Source organism: Pogona vitticeps, chromosome 4, assembly GCF_051106095.1.
Source record: "Pogona vitticeps strain Pit_001003342236 chromosome 4, PviZW2.1, whole genome shotgun sequence".
Taxonomy (NCBI): Eukaryota; Metazoa; Chordata; class Lepidosauria; order Squamata; family Agamidae; genus Pogona; species Pogona vitticeps.
Window position 1 is genome coordinate 15,126,563 of NC_135786.1, and position 25,784 is coordinate 15,152,346.

Genomic DNA, 25,784 nt, shown 5'->3' on the forward strand with positions numbered 1-25,784 from the left:
TCTTTTCCAGTGACACGGGATTAGAAAGAAGGAGGAAAAGAAAGCGTCATTATCACTCCGTGTCAGCCCTAGATGTCTTTTTTCCCCTCCCTCCTCTTCCTCCTCCTCCTTCCCTCCCCGCTTTCCTTTTGTTCCTTCACCGTTGAAAACGAACCAAAAAAAAATAAAAAAAAGAATTAACGGCGGCCCGCGCCTGGAGAAGGAACGGCACAGGCTCGGGCAGTCATTCAAAAGTAACGGAAGACGTTTAAAAAGGAATTGGATGTCTGTGTGGGGGCCGCCGAGCGCCGGCTGGGTGTGTGGTTCAGCCGAGGGTCAGGGAGCGCAGGCGGCTCCTCCTTCGGGTCCTCCTCTCGGGCCCCAAATCTCCTCCTCCTCCTCCTCTTCCTCCCCACCAATGTCCATTTCAAAATGGCTGGTAAGTGGTATTTGGCTTCTTCTGCTTCTTCGTGTAGGTTGGAGGCGGGTCTTTCCGCCTCCCACCCCCCCCCTCTCATGAGCTTCTGATTCTTTTTCGATGCGGGTTTTAAAATAATGTCTTTTTATATTTAAGAGGGTGCTTAAACGTGGTGCAAACGTGGCGTGCTGGCTCTCTTTTAGTTGCTGTGGATGATGTTTGGCTTGGCTTTGCATTTTTTTTTAAATTTTTAATTTACCTCCTGTCCAAATAGTCTTGTGGAAAAACAACACCAACCCCCTGTGTCTTCTCTTTTTCTCCCTCCCTCTCTCTCTCTCTCTCTCTTTCTGTCTCTTGTTTTTTGTTTGTAGGGATCCCTTTGTATTTTGTGGATTTGCAGGATGACTTAGATGATTGTGAGTAAATGTTTTCAATTTATCCCCCCCCCAAAAAATATATATTTATATATGTACCGTAGCTGTGAACTCAATGATTTCCCGTTTCTTTTTTCTGAAAACCTTCCTGCTCACATCCTGCCCAAGATATTGGAAAGGATTGCATGGGTGATGGTTCCTGCTCCCTTCCTTCCAGAATTAATAGAAACTGTCATGTTTAGGGGGAAAATCTGCATTTTATAAGTGGAGGCTTTGAATTTGAGAGGGCCTTGTTGACCTGTTGTGGTTTGAATTCCATGGTCCTAAATCCAATACAGTACAGTACTGGGAAATAAGTCTTTTTGTGTCAATGACATTTCTTTGCAATTAGGAGACAGTGTAACAGTTCTGACAGGTTTTTTTTTTTTCATTTTCAATCCTGGCAAAAGTGTGTTTCTTGTTTTTTTAACCTTTTGTGCCAGATCCCGTTTTTTTTGTTGTTTAATTTTATAGATTAAAAATAATGGTAATCTCAAACCACATATTTAAAGTGCAATGAAATCCCATTTGTGATGGAATATTTTTTAAGGCTTGCAAACCATTTAACGAAAGAGGCTTTGTGTTTTGTTCTTTCATTGAACTGAATACACCAGAAAGTCTCTAAACATGCTCTGCAGGAGTCTGGCCTAAATACAATAGCTAGACTCCAAACCCCTCTAGAGTAGACCCACTGAATCAACTGCAAGTGCTAGGTTAACATAGTTGGGTCTAGTACTGTAGTTGGATCTGGGCCATTAAAGTGCTTGGTTTTTTGTGATGGAGGATGGATAAATAAGGGTTTGTTTGTTTTTTTTAGTTAGGCCAGGAATACATAAGGAGAAAAAATCCAGTTCCTCAAATGGATTATTTCAAAAAACCAAACTATATTCACACGTGTATGAGTTTCTTTGTGGAATCCATAGTGAAAATAATTTATGCAGTAGGAAATGTTAAAAAGTAAGCATGTTGCAGCAGCTGTCATTTGAAGGAGCTGTCCTTTAATAGAACAAAGGTACACTATGTTTGTATTCATTTTGTTACAGATATATTACTTTTATTCATACCTGTAATAATTTGGGCAGGGTGTACTCTTGAGTTTTGTGAGGAAAATAAAAGGTAGGTTAGTAGGTCTAATGTAAGTATAAATGTATGTACAGTATAGATTTAGATTTTATGGAAGCGTATGTACTGTACCTTTGTTTCCATTTGCACATTATTTCACTCAGAAATTGGTAGTATGTCATAGTGATTTTTATTTTTAAAAACATTTATTAATGAATGGGGCCATATGATAGACAACTCACTCAGTTTTTCTGGTGCTGAAATTTTTGCAGAAATAACAAATCAGGATATGTGTGAAATCTTGAGGACTAGGAATATTTCCAGCACTAAATAAAGCATACGTACAAAATAGGCTAGAACTGAAGGCTGTGTGTGACATTTTAAAAGCTAAGATGTGGTCATAGGTAGATTACCTTAATTCATAGGGATAGTGTCTAACACAGTTCTTGTAAAAAAAAATTGCAGTTTAGGTGAAGAAAAATTTCACATTAGAAGAAAGACGTGTTGTGAGCCTCCACATGGAAAGCCATGACATTGGCTTAGGTTTCAGCCTAGTAATGAAACCCAATGGACAAGTCATTCTGTACAATCCCATCTTATAGGAGTACAGGAGGAAACATATTGTAAATCCTCGGTACTGAACAGTGAGCTTTTTTGACCATGTATGGGGAACAAATGCAATAAAAATATGTACATAAGTTATGTTTTCTATTCCAGGGAAATTAGAGATGAATCCATATTTGATTGGTAGCCCAGGAGTTAAAAGTAAATTGTTGCCACTGAGTCACTGCTGGTAGTATTGATCCCAGTGGTAGTGATTTTTTAAAACTATTGCAGTGCAAAGTTATACCAACTGGATTTTGCTCCTATCCTTGCTATATGACAGATGTGGGCAAAGTGCAGTTCCAGGACTACTGTATATGTAAAACAGGCTCTTTAGGTTCCTCTTCCCTTCAGACAAATAATGTTGCTGCTGCTGGAAGTGTCCAGAAAATAGCAGTTCAGCTCTTAAATAGGTTGCAGGGCTGCCCTGCAGTGTTTTAATAATAAATAAGTAAATAAAAATCAAGATTAAAAAATAAAAATGGGAAGTGGACTGTGAGTTATTTCCAGTTCTCTGTGTGTGGGTTGTGTTTTTTTGTTTATTTGTTTTTTTAAGTGTTTTATAAGGTCCATAGCTAATCCTAAAGAATTGTGGAAACTAAAAAATTGGTTCACATAACTGCACATTGCCCATCCCTCCCCTATGACAAATGCAGTATAATGTGTTTGTATGTTCAAACCCTTTAAATTTTCTACAGTTTCCCATGTTTTTCTGTACTCTGCAGTTTACACTGGAAAATTTGTGATTATATCTTGCAATGAATAAGGGTCTATACAGGATGCTTTATGTGATAGGGACACATATTGCCTCCTTGTAAGTTGGTTTAACTATTGGAACTGTATGTGCTATCCTGGGTTGTCACTCCAGTAACAAACCCATATACAGTATAATAGGGGTATAATTTAATAAATGCCTACTTTGACTCGGGTCCAACTGATTCCAATGGGATTTGCTCCTGGGTGAGTGATTATACAATTGCAGTCCTAATTGATCATTTGAATTCCAGTTGTATAATTGGTGCATCAGTCAAGGAAATTTGCTGTAAAAACACAGCGTTTAAGTAAGATGCATGCTTTAGTTGATTTATATATGCATCCTCCCATGCAGCATAAGAGAAACATAATAAAAGTATAGACTTCTGTGGGAAAGGATGCTGTGTGTCATCTGCATTCTTTATCAGGATCGCATTAGTAAAAGGCACTAACAAAGTCTCACACCAATTATATGTGCATTTTTTATTAAAATGTTTTTAATGATGAAATTATTAAATATTTTAGCCACAGTATTGGTTTATGCTCACTAGACCTTTCTGTGGTAAAATTTTGTTTAGCATAAACAGTTGCCCAAAATATGCACACTCTTCAGGATAATCTGGATTATAGATGTTTAAATATCACCAAAGAAGAGTCACTGCCTTGTTCAATCTGAAGACATGAAGTGGTGATACCACTGGAATGTCACAAACAGAGGCTAGCTTTCAACCCAACATGGTCTCCTCTTTGAGCTTAATGAAGCTTGCATGTCATGCTGCAGTAAATGAAGCTGCTGGCCATATTTGAGAAACAATGGCTTAGCTATTGATCTTGCATTATGCTTGGGAGAAGAGATAGGCCATGGATTTTGGAATTTGATATTTTTTTCTGAACATGACTAATCTCTTCCCCTAGCCCGGTGGTTCCTTTTCAGCTGGAGAACAGATACACACAGAAATGTGACAAACCCCCATACTGTATCAGGGAAATTTGGATAATTTTTTTTCAGTGGAAATGTGGAAGATAAACCTGAATAGCTGACCAGGGCATTATCTACAGCCAAGGAAAGACATTTAATGTTGCCTAAACAGGACTGTAGACTGATGAAAATATCATCCTCCAGTCACAAGGTAATACTTTTAATTTGGCTGCGATTGGTTTAACTAGTGTGTAAATTGAATTTTTACTCCATCTTGGGGTTAGCTAGGTTTCTTTCTGCCTGCCCGCCTCTGTTCCCCGGGCAAAAAGGAACCATGTTCTATTTCCATAGAACTGTGAGGGGTGTGTGCATAGGAGGTGGTAACTCGTTGGAGCATTCTGATCCACATCATTACAGCTGATATCTGAGACCTAGCATCCCTGAGCAGATTCTGCAGAGATAATTTCTGAGCTTGCTTTAAATGACGTACCTAGCCTGCACATCTGGCCATGGATTTTGGAGCTTTTATGCTTTTTTCTGCACCACTCCCGGTTCTGTAATGTCCATCCTTTTCTTCTGATAGTGTACAAGGACCACATGGCTTCTCCCCCACCCCCCTTTTGTTGAACTATGGATGATCCCTTTTCAAAGCACTAAGCTTCATTCAGTTGTTTCAACTGTCTTTAATTGTGATCTCTGTTCAGAATGTTTTTTAATATTAATTGCATTATTAAGATGTTGACTGCAAATGTAGTTGTTTCTTTGGTGCCACATTTTCTAGTACAGTTCTACACGTCTACTTAAAACGTAAACCCCATTGAATTCCCTGAGACATACATTTTATTGTAAGGACTGCAAAGTTAAGCTGCCTGTGAACAGGTTTGTCTTCAGCCGGAGGCGCACCTTGGGTATGGGCGGGAAGAAGGAGTGGAGGCGGTTCAGATCTTTTACCGTCCATTCTAGAGGATCTAACTCCCTTCCCTTCAAGCCGCTCAGACTCGGTTCTGGTAACAGACGTCCTCCTAACTGTAGATTCAGAAAGTCCTTCAGAAGGCCGGTCGAGTCCTCCAGGTCATGCATGGGCTCAGTTTGTACCCCACGACTCTCCCCAACAGCTCCCCGTCAGTTGTCAAATTGAAAATCCGCGCACTTTCTCTTTTCTCTCCTCCCATAATATTAAATCCAGCTCCACCCCTTTGTCGTCTACTAGACACACCTCTGAGGCAGCTGGGGGTTTAACCTTTTCCTGCTCTATCTCTGAGTATTCCCTCCGCACATCCACTCTCTTCCACTTGGGTGTTGAGAGGCAGAGGATAAACACTTACATGGAAGTAAGTCCATTAAACTTAGTGAGGCTTTGTTCTCAATAGGCATGCATAACTTTATGTGGTAAACCATAAATTTCCTTAATCTCTCTGTCTTTTAATATATGCTTATTCTGCTCTTCAAAATGGCTAAACTTATTTTTTTAGAAGGAGAATTTGATTGTGAAACAATTTTATGATTCTTCTTGTTTCCACTTGTAATGTTACATTTACCACAAAAAAGTTGCTAGCTCTGCCTTTTTAATGAGAGTCTTGTGACTTGAAAAGCAAGGCCAGTAGAAATCTTGGTTCCGGTTTGTTTCGGTAGTACTTGTGTTCCTTAGTTACATTCAAAAGCATAATTGTAATGTTCTACACCCATCAAAGCCATAAAACAAAAAGTAAATATCACTGTACCCAAGATTCATTATTTTTTCAGGTTTGTAGGTCAACCCTAGCCTGCCCAGTATCTTAATGGCCCCACAGAATTTGCTTGGTGACTGGAGTTTTGTTTGCTTGCTGTTTAGATTTAAATTTTGTCTTTTTCTGAAAAAGACTTTGGGAACCAAAATCCTTGCATTTTTTCCTCATTATAAGTGAAGAAAACAGCAACTGTTTCCTTCGCCTGCAGAAAAGGAAATGAATGATCATGGGTGCCCTGCTTCAAATACAGGGATCAACTGAAGCCAGATAGGTGAGAAATTTCTCTCCATTGGTTTTTATGGTTGCAGACTCCTTTTCCACCTTTTTACAAGTTAAATGAGACATACTCATTTATTCCTATGGAGAAAGAGAAAGGGTCTGTAATCTGTACAACTCTTGACTTTTTGGGACAGTTCACATTTATTTCCTCTCTGGTACTCCCAGGGCCCCTTCACGGATTGCTGCCTTGTCCTGGAGAAGGGACTTGAGTAGCTCAGAGAAGCTATGGGCTGTGCCGTGCAGGGACACCCAAGATGGACAGCTCATAGTGGAGAGTTCCGACTAAACGCAATCCACCTGGAGTAGGAATTGGCAATGCCAAGAATGCCCCATGATCAGAAACAAAAGGCTAAAAGATATGACGCTGGAAGATGGGACCCTCAGGTCAAAAGGCGTCCAACATGCTACTGAGGAAGAGCGGAGGACAAGTACAAGTAGCTCCAGAGCTGATGAAGTGGCCAAAGCCAGAAGGACGCTCAGCTATGGACGTGCCTGGAAGTGAAAGGCAAGTCCGATGCTGCAAAGAAAAATACTGCATAGGAACCTGGAATGTAAGATCTATGAACCTTGGGAAGCTGGATGTGGTCAAACAGGAGATGGTAAGAGTCAACATTGACATCCTGGGCATCAGTGAACTAAAATGGACAGGAATGGGTGAATTCAAGTCAGATGATTATCGTATCTATTATTGTGGGCAAGAATCCCGTAGAAAGAATGGAGTGGCCCTCATAGTCAACAAAAGAGTGGGAAAAGCTGTAATGGGATATAATCTCAAAAATGACAGAATGATGTCAATACAAATCCAAGGCAGACCTTTCAACATCACAGTAATCCAAGTTTATGCACCAACCACCAATGCTAAGGAGACTGAAATTGACCAATTTTATGAAGATTTACAACTCCTTCTAGAATTGACACCAAATAAAGATCTTCTCATTCTAGGGGATTGGAATGCTAAAGTAGGGAGTCAAGAGATAAAAGGAACAACAGGGAAGTTTGGCCTTGGAGTTCAAAACGAAGTAGGGCAAAGGCTAATAGAGTTTTGTCAGGAGAACAAGCTGGTCATCACAAACACTCTTTTCCAACAACACAAGAGGCAACTCTACACATGGAAATCACCAGATGGGCAATACCGAAATCAGATTGATTCTGTTATCTGAAGCCAAAGGTGGAGAAGCTCAGTACAGTCAGCAAAAACAAGGCCTGGAGCTGATTGTGGCTCTGATCACCAGCTTCTTATAGCAAAACTCAATCTTAAACTGAAGAAAGTAGGAAAACCACTGGGCTACGGAGGTATAATCTAAACCAAATCCTTTATGAATACACAGTGGAAGTGAAGAACAGATTTAAGGAACTCGATTTGGTGGACAGAGTGCCTGAAGAACTTTGGATAGAGGCTCATAACAGTGTACAGGAGGCAGCAACAAAAACCATCCCAAAGAAAAGGAAATGCAAGGAAGCCAAGTGGCTGTCCAACGAGGCCTTAGAAATAGCAGAGAGGAGAAGGGAAACAAAATGCAAGGGAGATAGGGAAAGTTACAGAAAATTGAATGCAGACTTCCAAAGAATAGCAAGGAGAGACAAGACGGCCTTCTTAAATGAATGATGTAAAGAAATAGAGGAAAATAATAGAAAAGGAAAAACCGGAGATCTGTTCAAGAAAATTGGAGATATTAGAGGAACATTTTGTGCAAAGATGGACATAATAAAGGACAAAAATGGGAGGGACCTAACAGAAGCAGAAGACATCAAGAAGAGGAGACCATCTCATGAGAAGAGAAGACTCCTTGGAAAAGACCTTGATGTTAGGAAAGTGTGAAGGCAAGAGGAGAAGGGGACGACAGAGGATGAGATGGTTGGACAGTGTCATCGAAGCAGCCAACATGAATTTGACACAACTCAGGAGGCAGTGGAAGATAGGAGGGCCTGGCGTGCTCTGGTTCATGGGGTCACGAAGAGTCGGACATGACGAAAACTACTCCCAGGGCAACAGGATCTTGAGCTAGGCATTAGTACGGGCCACCTATAGTGGTTTTCCTCTGACTTAGGCCTGCTTGTACAGCTATCCCATGGTGATTCCTTTAACATTGATCAAACACACTTGTGCTCCTATGCTTTGACTGCTGCAGTAAATGAAGCTGTTGGGCACATTTGAGAAACAATGGATTAACTATTGATCTTGCATTATACTTGGGAGAAGAGTTGTTTCTGTGGGAATGGGGCCTTAAGCAGAAATAAATACTTTGACCTGTAACTAGTAATCCCACATGTGTACATTCAGTTTAATCAAATAATCCTGCAGTCAAATAGTTCAGGATTAGTATTTGTGTAACATGTGAGGAGTTAGGTGACTATTGTAGCATAGAATAATTGTGAAAGTGCCAGGACAATAAGCTTCATAAAAATGTGTTGTTTCAAATTATGTCAACAGAAGTGGCTAAGACTTCAGACAGAACATTCCTCTAAACTAGAGGATCCTAATGTATGTTCATTTTGGGATACAGGAGAAATTATGGAAGTAGAAATTGTTCAGGAATCGCTGAGTTAAAGATAAAATGAGTTCATAGAAGGAAAGGATGAAAATGTCAGGAGGACAAATATTCATGATTGGTATTTAGTTGAGAACAGCTTGAGCACAATTGGTTTTAAACACATTAGGATGGGCTATTAGGATTTTCAATTTTATTGGCCTTATGCCCCCTTTCTAATTTTTGAGAAACCTTCATGCTTCCCCAACTTTGTTGTTATTGTTCAGTCATTAAGTCTGTCCAACTCTTCGTGACCCCCATGGACCAGAGCACACCAGTCCCTCCTGTATTCCACTGACTCCCGGAGCTGGGTCAAAGTCATGTTGGTTGCTTCGATGACACTGTCAAACTATCTTGTCCTCTGCCACCCCCTTCTCCTCTTGCCTTCACACCTTTCCCAACATCAGGGTCTTTTCCAGGGAGTCTTCCCTGGGCTATTTGAATCTTTCTTAATAATCAGCAATCCGTCTCTGTACATGTACTTCTCAAATGGAAAATATTTTGCAGAAAAACACTGTTTTGCAAATGAAGAATCTCAAGAGTTTTAAAATGTGGTGTGGACATGTCTTATGCTGTCAGGAGAGCCTACATTTATAACCTTGAGGAATGTAGCATTGTTTCCATTCATACTATGAACTGTGTTCAATGTTATATTCTTCCATATAATTCTGAGAGGACAGCAGCCTGAGACACTTTCCATCCTAAGGTGGCTCATAATTCAATGTCATAGTTATGTAGCTTTACTCTGTTTTTATTCCAGAGGAATGTCACACATATTTCCCACATCTGAACAGAATTTAAATAAGTTACATCTATTTCTTCTAAAAGGTAGTGATTGTGATCGTACTGGGATTTAGTATTTTCCAACTACTGGTAATGCTGTCATTTTGGTAAATGTTAGACTAGTGTTGACAGTTATTTTATTGATGTTAGAAGTCAGAAAACATCTTCATTCTCCATAAGAAGTTACTTCTTGTCTGTACATACTGTATGCTCATTTGTCACTTCATTAATTGCTTCTTAATATGTTTTACTTGTTAATTGGAGCGGTGTTATACTTCCACCCAGTTATTAGCAGCAATAGGTTAACTTTTCTCTCTCTCTCAAAATGACATGTAGCCATTTCTCCTGGAGTGAACTGAACTTCAGAATAGTTATATATATATATATATATATATATATATATATATATATATATATATATATATATATATATATATATATATATATATATATATATATATATATATATATATATATATATATATATATATATATATATATATATACACACACACACACACACAAACAAACAAACAAACAAGGTGCCAGTTGTTCATGATTCCTCCTCAGGGATGGGCTGAAACTCCCTAGTCTGGCAGCTGCTGCCTGTGTCTCATTTTCTGAGAGGGCAGAGAAACTGACTAAAGATCATGCTGTTGTTTTTGTGGCTATTATTTTACCTCTCCTGGGTGTTTCTTCTCTGCCAGGTGAGAAAAAGAGAGCAAGAGAAGGGCAACTTAAGACCACAGGCAAAATGACATTGCAGTAATGTATTTCTGCTGAACACTGTTGCTGAATATATTTGCCCTTTCTGCAAAGGAACTGTCCCTATGCATATGGAAGCAATTATGCCAAGTCTGGTGCACTGAGGAAAGAGGTGGGAAGGCAAAGAAGTCAAGTCAAGTGTGCAGAATGTATGCATAGTCAATCAGATGCTAAAACATATTAGCATGTGGACTTCTCCCTTGGAATTCCCTACTTTTTTTAAGACAAAGGAACCCCTAAGAAAGCTTTCAGCTTTAGTCAGTAATTTTACCCAGTACTGTAAAAGTTTGCGCACACACTCAGCTACCCTTGATTTGACCTGAGACATTTTGAGCCATAGTATGCTTTTCCTCCACAATCTTGCCAATAACCAGCTATTACACTTTATGCCTGCTGCTGCATGATCTTATTTCTTACAGTGTTGTATAGACCGGTGGTCCTCCAGATGTCCTCCAACTCTCAGAAGCCTTCACCACTACCTCTGCTGGCCAGGAGTTTTGGGAGTTGAAGTCTAAGAACATCTGGAGGCCCAGGGTTGGGGACCACTGGTATAGCTCACATTTTGCTTCTGTCCTGTGATTGTATTTTGACTTTTTCTACCTGCAGCAAACAGTTTGGGGTTTTCCTTTTCTTAATATCTGACATGACCAACCTTTATTAAAACAAAGAAACAGGATTGCTAAAATTAGTTACCAGCTTCTTATGTTAATGTCAATGCCTTAATTGTTACTCTAGTTAAATTTGACATACGTGTGTAAAATATGTTTTGAAGGCTATGTTTCTTGAGCTAATGTTAGAATGTATGTAAGTAGGTCCTTCTGTTCCAGCATTTTGCAAGTAAGTGCTGGCTTTCCATATCACACGACACACATACAGTACTGCATTCTAGATCCACAACCTGGCCATTGCGTCTTAGTGCTCTTTCTGTTGCGAAAGAGAGCAAGAGTGAAACTGCACAATACAATACAGATGGTAGCACATTGTTTTCTTCTGATTAAGATATTTCAGCAGAGTGGTAGTTTTGCATTTAGAGCTCTTTTTCACTCTCCAGGTGTGACTAGACAATTGTTGCATTGCATAATATATTTTTCTACTGTTATTCTACTGTTGAGGAATATTTTCAGATAATAAATATGAAAATTATATATATTGTACTGCCTCGGGGCTTAAAATTTATATGTACTGTATATAGATTTAGCTGTTCATCTGTGAATTTTTCAGTGTTACACTAGCAAATCTTAGTGTGCAGGAGTCCAATCATTTCCAATGTTGTAATTGTAGTCTGTTTTGTATCTTTATTCCACTTATCTTTGAAAACATGTCTTGGGTCAAGCTGTGATTCTAATCTGTAATGCAAATAGTGTTTTGTTTTTAATTTTCTTTTTATTATTATCATATCACCTGGGTTCAGCTTATAATCATTTGTTAATACAACCACAATACATATTAAGCTCTTAATCTATACAACATGCTTCTGACCATTGATAAAACAAGTTCCATGTTTGATAATATTGTGCATCTTCCTTTCCTTTGATTTTCAATCCTTTTGAGTGTCTTGATTATGCACCCAGGCATTAATCAGTGGTTTCTTTCCCCCCACCCCCAGCCTACTGATTGTGGAGGGAAAGGAATAATTTCTCCATCCATCATATGTCTAAAATACTGCTAATTCCTGCTGAAGTGTATATATAATATGATACTGCCTGATATACAAACCAAAATCTTATTGTATTCACGAAGGCTTTCACGGCCGGGATCTAATGGTTGTTGTGGGTTTTTTGGGCTCTTTGGCCATGTTCTGAAGGTTGTTCTTCCTAACATTTCGCCAGTCTCTGTGGAGCCAACTCCCAAGTCAACTACACCAGAGCACAGAGTGCTGTCCTCTGAAGATACCGGCCACAGAGACTGGCGAAACGTTAGGAAGAACAACCTTCAGAACCTGGCCAAAGAGCCCGAAAAACCCACAACAACCACAAAATCCTATTGCTTAGTATAGTTAATGGCACTACAGTAGGCCCATGGAATCAGTGAGGACTTAGTAAGTCAACTCCTCCATAAGTTCCATCAACACATATGGGCCCACACTAACTGTGACGTATTGTCCTAAAGTAAGTTATAGAGTAGTCCCACTTGAATCAGTGGAACTCATAGAGGGGTTTACTTACAAAACCCCCGTTGATTCAGCAGGCCTATGGTTGACTACACTAAAGAATAGGATTTTTGCCCCAGTGTTTTGTAATGGTTTGACTTTACTGAAACCCTTTCAGTGCAGATTGGTTTTTAAAATGGTAGATCCCAGGCTTGGTTATTTATCTCTTCCATGTTCACTTTAGTCATATTAGCTATTCTCTGCACTAGTAAAGTTTAGGTGTGTGAATTCTCTAAGTTTTTTTCACATCTCCTTAATTAAAAAATTCAAACCCTGGAAAAGTTGCCATTGTTGGACTTCTGTATGAATTAATTTTAAAAGGATCATATTCCCCCCCCCCATCAGGCATATCCTGACATATTGCTTTTCTTTCCTTCAAGTTGGGTTTGAAGATTATGGACCAGATTGTGATAGCATGAGGATAACTGCATTCTTGGACATTCCAGGGCAGGATAATTTGGCTCCACTTGCACGTCTGGAAAAATACGCCTTTAGTGATAATATATTTAACAGGTAACATTGAAGAAAATTGTGCTCGTGTCATTTATGTGAACTTTCCTTGTGTTTTTCACAGACGTTTGGTCTACGTGATTTTTGAAATACCCATTTTAACCACAGATACTTTGAAAATGTAATAATATTTTATAGCTATGAATCTAAATATTGATATTTCTGTTGGTTTCCTCTACCAACGCACTGCAAATAAAACATGGCCCCTTTTACTTCTTATGTGGGAATATTTAGAAAGGCCAGAATGGTGATAGGAAGTTGCTGCTTTATCATCTGAAGTGAAGTTGGAGTGGACTTGATTGGGGCAGTGCTTGCATTGCATTGCATTTCCTTGCATTGCTGGAATATATGGGTAGGAATAATGAAGCTGTAACGAAACAGCAAACATACACTGAGTTTTGTTGTTTTGCCACATTATGCTTCCTAAAAACAATTGCAAAGATTTCCAGCATAAAACGTAGGCTGCCATATTCCTTTTTGTCTGTTCTGAAATTTGAACTGTGTCCATAGCAGTTTCACAGAGAAGCTCATGATGCCCAAATGAGGTCACTAGATCTCATACTTCTGCATTATTGTTTGATTCTTCTGGATTATCGTGTGAGTTCTTACAGAGCAAATCAGATAAAAATGGTGAGGGTAGATAATGGTAGCTGCAAGAGTGGATCAGTCTTTAATTCTTTCCCTTAGTGATCTTAGCCGTTATCAAACTCAGTTCAGATTTTATCCAGACTATAGTTTATAATAACTGGGAAAGTTCCAGAAGTTCCCATGCACCTTCCTTCCCTGACATTCATAATTTCTTTCTCCATTTCTGAGTGGAACTAAAATCAGACAAACTGAGAATCAGGTCATGACATGAAAAAACCATGGCTTCAGGTAGTTCTTATGGTTATTGGAATCTAGAAATTGAGGAGGAGATTGGTCCATGAGAGCAGATATACGTTACAGCCTGTTCCTTGTCCTCCAAACCATAAGAACAGAGAGGGAGAAATCATTTAGCACTTTCAGCAGCAGTGCAATAATATGATTTCTAAGATACAATTACAGATTTTGGTTGGAGTGAGTTATTAAAATACCTTCATACTTTTCTGATGCAGAAACAGTTGCTAAAGTTTGTATAATAGAGTTTTTAGTACACGGATCTCTATTTGTATTTTGTGTTGCATACACAAATGGCAACCAGATTGTTTAATGTCAATTAAATTACTGTAGTTTCTTCTTCATGGTCTCTGTGAATCAAATACATGGGTACTTCTGCCCCTGCACAAAACACTCTTGGAAACATTCTAGAGCTTTGCCCCTCCCTTCTCCAGTATACTTCTCCACCCGATGGTCTTCCCTCAGTTCTCTTCTAATAGCTTCTTGGGAATGTCTGGAGCTTACTGGTTCAATAGAAGACTGAATATAGCTTTGCGATTTATTCATGTTTACCTAGCTTCTGGTCATAGTTGATCAGCTTATCTTTTAAACTTAAAGTTATTAGTTGTTAATAATCTTCATGTTTATGGCCCCAAAGGGCCTGTTCAAACATTGCATATCTTGTGGCAGCAAGATACCACATTCTGACGGTCATATTAAGTGCGTCTGTTGCCTGGGTGAAGGCCATCAGATGCAAAACTGCAAGATTTGGCATAATTTAACAAAAGTGGCATTAGAAGAATAAATAGTCTTGTTTAAAAATTTTCCTATTGGAACAATCGTTGAAGGATATTGATTCAATTTTGAAAAAACAGGACAACAAATAGTTGTCTTTAATGCTCCGTCGAAAAGTCTAATCTGTCCATACAGAACCTGCTGAGTCAGTTCCGAGTAAAGACGTAAATTGCAGCTGGTGATATCAAAAGCAGTCCACATCTAAAAAGATAAAGAAGAAAGACAAAATTAACATTTGTGGTAGTTCATCCCTGTATACCAGTGACTACATCTAAGTCCATAAACCCTGAGGAGATAGTCTGAGGAGGAAGCTAGCCCTTCAGGCTGAAAAATAGAGTTATTGCCAAGGAGCATTGTTGGATCTCCATTTCAGAGTCAATAAGGGAGAGGGAGGGAATCACATTTTGAACCAACAAATATAATTCAATGGGTCAATGAGATTTTGAACTCAATGAGAGGGCATTTCTGCCAAAGGAGAGGATGAACAGAACAATTTCCGGTGGCTTAAAACTTCAAGTCAGGCAGAAAAATTACTGCTCACACTGGAAGTTATTGAGTCTAATGATGTTGACTACAGCATTTGTAGCTCACGTGAAACATAGGATGTGACCTCTTCAGGCAGAGATGTTGTCATCTTTCAACAATATAAAGAAAAAAAATTAACTGACAGGAAAGTTGGCACTTCAGTTTTGATGGTGGCAGGAAAGAACCAAATTACAGATGAGCATGCTGTTCAGAAAACTAAGACATCTGTAATAATAATACCAGGATGGGGTGCTCATTAATGTCTAAAAGAAAAGACTCAGTACATAAATCATCTAGAAGTGTTTGTTGTTTAGTCATTAAGTTGTGTCCAACTCTTTGTGATCCCATGGACCAGAGCACGCCAGGCCCTCCTGTCTTTCACTGCCTCCTGAAGTTGGATCAAATTCATGTTGGTAGTTTTGATGACACTGTCCAACCATCTCGTCCTCTGTCGTCCCCTTCTTCTCTTGCCTTCACACTTTTTTCAACATCAGGGTCTTTTTCAGGGAGTCTTCTCATGAGATGGCCAAAGTATTGGAGCCTCAGCTTCAGGATCTGTCCTTCCAGTGAACACTCAGGGTTGATTTCTTTCAAAATGGACAGTTTTTTTCTCTTTGTTGTCCAGGGGACTCTCAAGAGTGGCCTCCAGCACCGCAATTCAAAAGCATCAATTCTTCGGCGGTCAGCCTTCTTTATGGTCCACCTCTTACTTCCATACATTGCTACTGGAAAAACCATAGCTTTGACTATGCGGACCTTTGTTGGCAAGGTGATGTCTCTGCTTTTAAAGATGCTGTCTAGTTTGTCATCGCTTTCCTCCCAAGAAGCAGGGATCTTTTAATTTCATGGCTGCTATCTCCATCTGCAATGATCATGGAGCCCAAGAAAGTAAAATCTGTCACTGCCTCCATATCTCCCCCTTCTATTTGCCAGGAGGTGATGGGACCAGTGGCCATGATCTTAGTTTTTTTTCCATGTTGACCTTCAGACCATTTTTTGCACTCTCTTCTTTCACCCTCATTAAGAGGTTCATTAATTCCTCCTCACTTTCTGCTATCAGAGTGGTATCATCTGCATATCGGAGGTTGTTGATATTTCTTCCGGCAGTCTTAATTCCAGTTTGGGATTCATCCAGTCCTACCTTTCGCATTATTTATTCTGCATGTGTTAAATAAGCAGGGAGACAATATGCAGCTTTGTCATACTCTTTTTTCAATTTTAAACCAATCAGTTGTTCCATGTGCAGTTCTAACTGTTGCTTCCTGTCCCACATATAGATTTCTCAGGAGATAGATAAGGTGGTCAGGCACTCCCATTTCTTTAAACTTGCCATAATTTGTTGTGGTCCACACAGTCAAAGGCTTTTGCGTAATCAATGAAGCAGAAGTAGATGTTTTTCTGGAACTCTCTGGCTTTCTCCATAATCCAGCACTTGTTAGCAGTTTGGTCTCTAGTTCCTCTGCCCCTTCAGAATCCAGCTTGTACTTCTGGGAGTTCTCGGTTCACCTACTGCTGAAGCTTGCCTTGTAGGATTTTGAGCATAACCTTGCTAGCGTGTCAAATGAGTGCAGTAGTTGGAGCATTCTTTGGCACTTCGCTTCTTTGGGATTGGGATGAAGACTAAGACTGATCTTTTCCAATCTTCTGGCCACTGCTGAGTTTTCCAAACTTGCTGGACTATTGAGTGTTGCACCTTAACAATGTCATCTTTTAAGATTTTAAATAGTTCGATTGGAATACTATCACCTCCACTGGCCTTGTTGTTAGCCACGATTTCTAAGGCCCACTTGACTTTACTCTCCAGGATGTATGGCTAAAGGTCAGCAGCCACCCTATCTGGGTTGTCCGGGACATCCAAATCTTTCTGATATAATTCCTCTGTGTATTCTTGCCACCTCTTATTGATGCCTTCTGCTTCTATTAGGTCCCTATCATTTTTGTCCTTTTATAATATCCATCTTTGTTCAAAATGTTCCTTTAATACCTCCAATTTTCCTGAGCAGATCTCTGGTTTTTCCCTTTCTATTATTTTCCACTATTTCTTTGCACTGTTCATTTATTTTGCACTGTTAATTTAAGACGGCCCTCTTGTCCCTCCGTGCTATTCTTTGGGAGTCTGCATTCAATTTTCTGTAACGTTCCCTATCTCCCTTTCATTTTGTTTCCTCTCTCTTTTCTGCTATTTGTAAGGCCTCGTTGGACCGCCACTTTGCTTTCTTACATTTCCTTTTCTTTGGGATGGTTTTTGTTGCTGCTGCCCATAGTTCTTCAGGCACTCAGTCCACCAAATCTAGTTCCTTAAATCTGTTCTTCACTTCCACTGTGTTTTCATAAGGTTTAGATTATATCTGTCTAGCCCAGTGGTTTTCCTACTTTCTTCAGTTTAAGATCGAGTTTTGCTATAAGAAGCTGATGATCAGAGCCACAATCAGCTGACTGTACTGAGCTTCTCCATCTTTGGCTGCAGATAACAGAATCAATCTGATTTCGGTATTGCCCATCTGGTGATGTCCATGTGTGTTGTTGGAAAAGAGTTGCCCTGCTTCGTTTTGAACTCCAAGGCCAAACTTTCCTGTTGTTCCTTTTATCTCTTGACTCCCTATTTTAGCATTCCTATAATGAGAAGAACATCTTTGGTGTGAGTTCTAGAAGGTGTTGTAAGTCTTCCTGGAACTGGTCAATTTCAGCCCCTTCAGGTCTGCCTTGGATTTGTATTGACATCATTCTGTCATTTTTGAGATTATATCCCATTACAGCTTTTCCCACTCTTTTGTTGACTATGAGGGCCACTCCATTCTTTCTACGGGATTCTTGCCCACAATAGTAAATATGATAATCGTCTGAATTGAATTCCCATCCATTTTAGTTCACTGACATCCAGGATATCAATGTTTATTCTTGCCATCTCCAGTTTGACCACATCCAGCTTCTGGAAGTCCGAGAACGGCCTGGGTAAGCAGTGCGGAGAGGCTTCAAGCTCCCCGGTCCACCCCCCAGCCTGTCCCCGCCGCTTGAAGCCTCTCCGCGCCGCCTACCCTGGCCGTTCCCGGACTTCTGGAAGTCCGGGAACAGCCTGGGTAGGCGGCGCGGAGCAAATCGCGGCGCAAAGCGATTTTTCCCCATAGGCAAGATCATTGTGCGATCGCAAAAGCGATGGCAACAAAGCCATCGCTATGCGATTTTTTCGTTAAACGGGGCACTCGTTAAGCGAGGCACCACTGTATTTATCAGCTATTGTGGCCCATCAACCTAAAGGTTCACATTCATCAAAACTCTTTTCTAATTCAAACAGACTCTTACCAAGGAGGTATACTCTCTAAGTGGGTAATGAAGGCAATCTCACTATCCTACAAACTGGCTAAATGTTTTTTACCAACTTCTTTGAAGGGACACTGTACAGGAGCTGTAGCAGCATCAACAGCTTTTTTGAAAGAAGTTCATCTGCAGGACATTTGCAGGGCAGTCAGCCATTACAGATTAGATGTTGATCAAAGTTGGAGGCATTGTTCGGTTGTGCAGTGTTATCTTCTATACGTGTGTCACTTCCCACCATTCAGTAAGTGAGCTTGAAAATCACCCATGTGTATGATTCACAGAGACCATGAAAAACGAGGACAAGTTGCCTACCTGTAACCACGGCTTTTTGAGTGGTCACCTGTGAATTCACACAATCGACCCAACTTCACCTCTGTCTGTCACGGTAATTACAATTGTGTTCTGGTGACAGATAGAGGGAACTGTGAATAAATGACTGTTTTGTAGAGCAGTATTTTGGATATGGAAAGGACAAAGCTCTGGAGTATTACTGAGAGTGCTTTGTTCAGCAACAACAATTTCTGTGAATTCTCAGATGACAACTCAAAAAATCACAGCTACAGATATATAACCTGTCCTTTTTCATCTGCTCTAGATGATTCCTTTTTCATCTTTTGTCTTTATAGGCAAATCATTGCTAGGGGTCTACTTGATGTCTTTCGAGATTTCAGTCAGAATGAAGAAGATTACTTGACAGTAATGGCAATAGTGGTCCGGCTCTCTGAAGATACAGGTGAATTTTTTATTGGTTTGTTAAAAACAGGTCTGTTTTTTTAATGTATTGCTACATAAAGAGTTTTATAGAGATGCCGCCCAGAGTGGTAGAATATACCAGATGGGCGGGATATAAATCTAATAAATAAATAAATAGAAATTACCATGTATGATCTCTCTATTTCATTATTGTATGACTTGACTGTGGCAGGGATTGAATCTAGGATGTTTTTGCATGAAAAACAGGTGCTGTAGCTGACTTCACAAAATGATTTTGCCTGTCTTGCATTAATATGAAATGCTGTAGTTCCAAAACTAATGCAGTGTGCCCTGGGATTACACATCAGGATTTCAGTATTTTCAGCATGTGTAGTTTTGAAATTTATATTCAGTAGTATCATGTGGGTTGCTGTAATGAGCTCTAGCAGGTTGGTCCCCCTCTTTGCTGTCCTTCCAAAGATAGGCAAAGGCTTTTCTTTTCAGGCAAGTCTTCTCAATATGGCTCCTTAAGAGGGGTTTCTAAATGTTGGCACTGATTAGAGTTTTCCTGCCTTTCGTATGTTTATGTTGTTTTTAATATTGTAAACCACTGTGGGTCTTCCCTGAAAGGTGAGCTGTTTTAAATAAATAAACAATAGAATGTTATAATGTTTACAGTGGTGGCTCACAAGATGAACGCCTTGCAGGACGAAACACCCACAAGACAAATGGTTTTTTTGATCGCTATAGTGCCTCGCAAGACAGCTTCTTCTATGGCTGTGCTTCGCAAGACGATTTTTTTCAAGACTGATGCCTCACAAGATGAAAAAATTTCATTCGTCTTGCGAGGTTCCCATAGGGATGCAATTGCAATGCATTCCTATGGGAAGCCGCTTTTCGCAAGACCATTTTTTCACAAGACAGCGCTACTCGCGGAACGAGTTACATTCGTTTGCGAGGCACCACTGTATTTGCATATATATGAAACAGGACTACTGAACCAAACTGATCAAACAATTTTTTTCTTCTGGCATTTATAAATTGTTTTATTCATTTTGAATCTTAATATTTCAGTTATCAAATAAAATAATTGAGGGAGGTTGTTAGAAGGGAAGCATAAGATTTTCATGTTTATCAGTAGAAGGTACTGTTTAAAAAGTTGAGAAATACTGTCTGAAACTCTTTTAGACTTGTTACTGTGTGAAGTTACGCTAGCATAAATTCACAGAGAGGCAGCCTGTGTATCTGTTCATTTAGTTGAGCAGTTGACAAGTGTAATGAGCCATTTAGTGAATTGCACACTGATCATGCAACCTTCTATGTAACTAATTGCACTGGCATAGTGCTTCCTGGATATGATTTGTGCTTTGGTGCAAATTTCACATTGGCTTGCACAGCTTCAAATTATGTAGGCACAACAAGCTACACAGCAATATTTCTGTAAAATGTGATGTTTTACAATATCAGATTTTATTTATTGAATGTATATGTTTACTGTTTTCAACTAAAGCGGTTGTTTTATTCTTTAGAGCCTACTGTGCGAACAGAACTAATGGAGCAAATACCGCCAATTGCCATTTTTCTCCAGGAGAGTAGGCCAAACTTTCCAACAGCTTTTTCTGAATATCTTATGCCCATTGTAGTGAGATACCTTACAGATCCAAATAACCAGGTAAAGATTTCTGGACAGAACGTTCAGTCTAGTGCCTTGAACTTTTAGTGGGAACCGTAGTCTTCTGGGTTGGTGAAGAAGACACTGCAAATCTTGAGCTTTCTCATTTACCCCATCCTTCTGGAGCACAGCCACAAGGAGAAATTTGCAATATTTTTCTGCCATTTTAGATTACTATTTTAGTTTATAGTGAATGACTGACTTTGAAGCAAGACAACATCAGACCATGGATTGTAAAGCTACCTTGTTTCAAATCATAGTTAAGATTAATGTGGTATAGGGCTAGGATGATTTTTATCTTATGGTCTGGATGGCACAATCAGTCTTTCAGCCCACACACTAACCATTGGAAACTTTAGAGATCAAAACTAGCAGTTTAAATTGAGCCTAGAAATAAATAGGCAGCCAGTGTGCTGGGCACAGTATTAAACATATTAGCAAGTTGTAATTCTTTCTCAGATAGCAGCTGCTTCTACTGATCTGATTAAGAGGCTTGTTTATGTCAGTACTGTAAGTAGATTAGTTTCAGGGTAGGTTGATTCAAGGTCATTATCATGAATTAATTATTCATATAGGTGCGCAGAGAAATCTCAGTATTAACTCTTTACCTTTGCTAATTGGTTAGATCACATTCAGATGCTTTCATTAGAATTTGACCTCTATTTTTAGAAGATAATAGTTATGTCACTTCTGCCTATAATTTGTTACTTAAATATACAGTATATATTAATCTGGGGAAGACGTGAATTAGAAAGTTATCAAATAAAGATTTTTGAAATTACAGAAATGCATATTAATAAAACCTAGAAGGATTTGGATTAGTTAATCTGGGGTTTCAATGACATTTGTGCTAGGAAAAAAATCTTTCTTAGTGGCATTGATTTCCTTCTTTAAACACGGATAGGTTAGAAAAGCAAGCCAAGATTCATTATTGATACTCCTGGAACAACATCTTGTTGCTCAACATGATATTGAAAATAAAGTGTGCCCTATCCTATTGGACCTCTCTGCTCCAGATAGTGATGATGAATACAAGGTAGAGGCTGTAAATGTAAGTAGCAGATTTCTTTTTACTTGGTTAATAAGGAGCTATGGTGTTAGCTTAGCATCTCTTAAATAAGTGACATTTTTACAGATTTAATTCTACCTGCTATTCAACAGTTCTCCAGATAAAAGATATTTTCTATAATGAGATTTTCTCTTCCATGTGTTCTAATTTTATTACTACAGCTACACAAGAGTGCATCTATGTTGTTGTAGAGCACATCAAATCAACATTTTATAAAGGAATTCTAAAAATGATGACAGCCCAAACTAAAAACTGTAACATTGAAACTAGTTTTCAGATTAGCACCAAGTTTGACACAGGTCTAGCAGATAGTCTGCTCTTGCTCTGTGATAAATTTGGAGCTGTTTAGGCAAAAGATTTTTGAGTTATGTATTCGCGAAGGCTTTTGAGTTATGATTTTTTAAATATAAAACTGTTCCTCCCTGTGCAGAAACAAGCAACTCTAAATTTCTCCAAGTTTAAAATAGCTCATGTAAATAGAAGATACCAGTCCTGCTCAGCTTGAAAGAGATGGTTGGCCCTATCTGCTTTTTTTTTTTCAGTTTGGAAAGAATCCAGGCTACAGGGCCTGAAATACTGTACTGATCTTTGAAAGAGGTATCTCAAAAGTGAAAACAGCCACTTTGTTATAACACTGAGCATATGTGGTAAATTACCAGCAAGAACATTGCATAGTAGTTACATTCTTGCATGTTCATTGGCCCAGAAAGGAGGTTAGGAGGGCTCTGAAAGGTCACAGAAGCAGTCAGAATTCCAAGGTTTCCAGTAACACTCTTTTCTAATTCCCTGCTCTCCCTTTTTAAATTTCAAATGTTGAGGGGTCATCTTTGGGAAAATGTGCAAACAACATGATTGTAGAGCTTTTGGTCCAATATAGCTTTTCTTCCCCAGGTTGCCTACTCCAAGCAAAGGGTTTGGAAATGACTTTCTAGTGTACATTCTGCGGAGCAGGCATGGCAATATTAGTTCAAAAACATCTCTTATAATATTTTGGTACAGACTACAGCCACATCCCAGCTGTTCTTACTTTTGCTCTCTCACCCACCAACCATAGATCATGTGCTCATCTTCCGGAATCCTCTAGCACTGGGTAATTCTACATAAGGGAAGTTGCTATTGAAATTTGTATGTAGTATGTGTATACTTAAACTTTCATTTTATATGAGCCTCGTGGCGCAGTGGTTAAAACGCTGTATTGCAGCTAAAACTGTGCTCACGACCTGGGGTTCAAATCCCAGGTAGCCAGCTCAAGGTTGACTCAGCCTTCCATCCTTCCGAGGTCAGTAAAATGAGTACCCAGCTTGCTGGGGGGGCAATGTGTAGCCTGTATAATTAAAATTGTAAAAACCACCCGGAGAGTGCTTGTAGCACTATGGAGCGGTATATAAGTCAAAAAAAAAAAAAGCCAAGAAATTGATTTATCTGAAAAGCCTCCAATTTATGAATGTGGGTTATTGTGCTACTTTATCACCAAGTCAAAATGGCAGGAAATGGCCTGATATTTCTACACAATATTGTGCCCACATTGCCAGCAGGAAAAAGGATGCCGAGCTTTACTTAGCAAAGGACAGCCTGAATGTTGACAACATCAACGGCAGCTGTCAATATGGTCTACAGGACACTTTCTAGTGCTCACTACTATTTGTACTTATCAAAAAAGAGCCTTGACAATTGCTTTGTGTTTGGATGAAATCTGGATAACTGATGAAAAATGGAGTCGGCTTCTGGGATTTATCCTTGCTTGTTGTCACTTTGCGAATGACAAAGTGAGCCATAATAAGTTCATAGTGATAAACTATGTTGTTTAGCATAATTTTAATAGCAATGCTGAGTTCCAAGTGATCAAAAAAACTGAGATCTCTTTTTTTCTCATAGATAATATGCAAAATGGCTTCTATGGTGAACAAATCTACTGTTGAACGTTTGCTTCTTCCCCGATTCTGTGAGCTTTGTGGTGATGGAAAACTGTTTCAAGTCCGGAAGGTAAGCATGTTTTGTTCTTCTGGTTATGTTATTCATGTTATTTTAAATACCTATTAAAATCTGGGGGCAAAATTATCATAATAGATTATTAGCTATTGTTAGTGCACAACTCTTTTTGATTTTGTTATGTTCTAGAGTCTGGAATCTTTAATTATATTTTTATAGTTAATGACTGAAAAAGTAAATAATTCCATACAAAATAAAGTAAAAAAATTTGAGGATAAAGTTACTTAAATTTGCAAATTAAACAAAACAAAACAAAAACACTCTCTTTTTAATATATGGCCTTATGTCTTGTGTTGCCACTATTTTTAAGGTGACTGTTCTGCAGTATAATGTAAGGCAGCACAAATTTGAGTCAACTGTAGCTAATTCTACATGAATTTATACAAAAGTTGTATAATTATACAAAGGTTACTTTGCTTTGACATACCCAAGCAGCAAATGTTGTAGACTTGATATAATCTCATTATGACTGTGAGGTAGGAAGGATACTTTACATAGTATTTTTTGGCTGGGCATCTAAGGAAGAAGCATTGTCTCAGAAAACTTTAAAATCAAATGTTCATTTTGTGTGCAGTTGCAATTAAATTAGTATGATATAATAATGACAGACATACTCACCAGAATCCAATGTATTTAGGTGGTTGTTTAAGGGACCCTCCAGCAGGCTCTCCATTGTACACCTGATCTTGTACTTTTTGCAGAATTAGGGGCATGCCTGCTTTCATTTATTTGTTATTTCATTTTTATACTGCTCATCTAGCAAAATTGATACTCTGGGCAGTGTACAACAAAAAAAATAAAGAAACATAAATTATGAATCAATTATTGAAACACTAAAAGTATCCTTACTAATAACAAGACAAGACAGATGGCAAAAAATTTTTTTTTTATCATACAGTATTCCTCACCTCTGTCTGAGTTACCGTAACTGGGGAGAACCTTCCAGAAATCATCCCTAAAAAGCTTTGTCTTTAGAAGCTTTTTTAAAGGCATGAAGGCAGGGTGCCTGATGTATCACCTGTGGGAGAGCATTCCCTAAGATGGGCACTGTTGCTGAGAAGGCCCAATTTCTAGTTGATGTTTTCTGGGCTTGTCGAGGTGTCGGCAACCACAGGTGTGAGGTTTATGAAAACTGGTTCAGATGGGCAGCTGAACTTGGCAGAAGACATTCAGACAAGTAATGAGGTCCTAAATATTTTAGAACTTTATATGTTAGAAATATGTTTTTCCCCAGCTAGATTTTAATCACAAAGGACAGTTCTGATGTACAAAAGCAAACCATATATTGTTTTTCTTGTTTTAGGTTTGTGCAGCCAACTTTGGCGATATTTGCAATGCAGTTGGGCAAGAAGCCACAGAAAAGAGTTTGGTATGTTAAGGGCTGAGACCCACAAATCCAGTGTCTTAAAGTTACATTTGTCATCAAGAACAATGGTAGTTCATTGGTGGAGTGCAAATAATCACACACACATAACTTTTTTTGTTATAATATTTAGCCACATCTTTATTGGTTATTGCTGCCAATAGCTCTGGCAGTAGTACAGAGCCATCCTGCCTGATGTCTGATGCTGCTCAGAGGGTCATTTTCCTGCCCCACTTCTTCCTCTTAGACAAGGTCTTCACCCTTTCTGTAGAATTCTCCCTGCCAGTAGACAAATCTCTGCTGGACTATGGGACAGGCTGAGCAACATGATGTTGTCCAATGGCTGGTGAATTGCAAGCCTTATGTCCTGCCATATTGATGGACCATCTGGCTGGCTATCCCGTTTTTCTGGGCCAATTGGTAAAATGCTCCCTCCCACTAGCCACTTTCACTGGCCAGTTTAAATCTGAGAGCAAGAAGCCTTTGTGTCACCTCAAGGGGCTCTGGGAAAGAAATAAAATAGCCCTTCGTCCTTCAACCCAAGAGCAACTGCTACTGAGAAAACATGGCCCCAGATAAGTCTGGGACTGCTGCTTTTCCAGAGAATTATAGACAGC

At 39.1% G+C, this 25,784-nt stretch overlaps 1 protein-coding gene across 5 annotated transcripts in view; it reads left to right on the forward strand.

The window, feature by feature from the left end:
* The first annotated feature begins 8 nt into the window (after window positions 1–8).
* LOC110081093 (serine/threonine-protein phosphatase 4 regulatory subunit 1) overlaps window positions 9–25,784 on the forward strand; it is a 51,990-nt gene continuing 26,214 nt past the window's right edge. The window contains exons 1-9 of one of the 5 annotated variants that reach the window (XM_078392148.1): window positions 373–418; window positions 769–813; window positions 10,172–10,341; window positions 12,759–12,891; window positions 19,008–19,114; window positions 20,604–20,746; window positions 21,651–21,797; window positions 23,691–23,798; window positions 25,108–25,173. In XM_078392148.1, the coding sequence (XP_078248274.1) occupies window positions 12,794–12,891; window positions 19,008–19,114; window positions 20,604–20,746; window positions 21,651–21,797; window positions 23,691–23,798; window positions 25,108–25,173 (669 nt within the window). In that variant the 5' untranslated portion in view covers window positions 373–418; window positions 769–813; window positions 10,172–10,341; window positions 12,759–12,793. Of the gene's footprint in view, window positions 419–768; window positions 814–10,171; window positions 10,342–12,758; window positions 12,892–19,007; window positions 19,115–20,603; window positions 20,747–21,650; window positions 21,798–23,690; window positions 23,799–25,107; window positions 25,174–25,784 lie in introns of all 5 variants that reach the window. The other 4 variants (XM_020797504.3, XM_020797506.3, XM_078392149.1 and 1 more) reach the window with 4 other exon arrangements.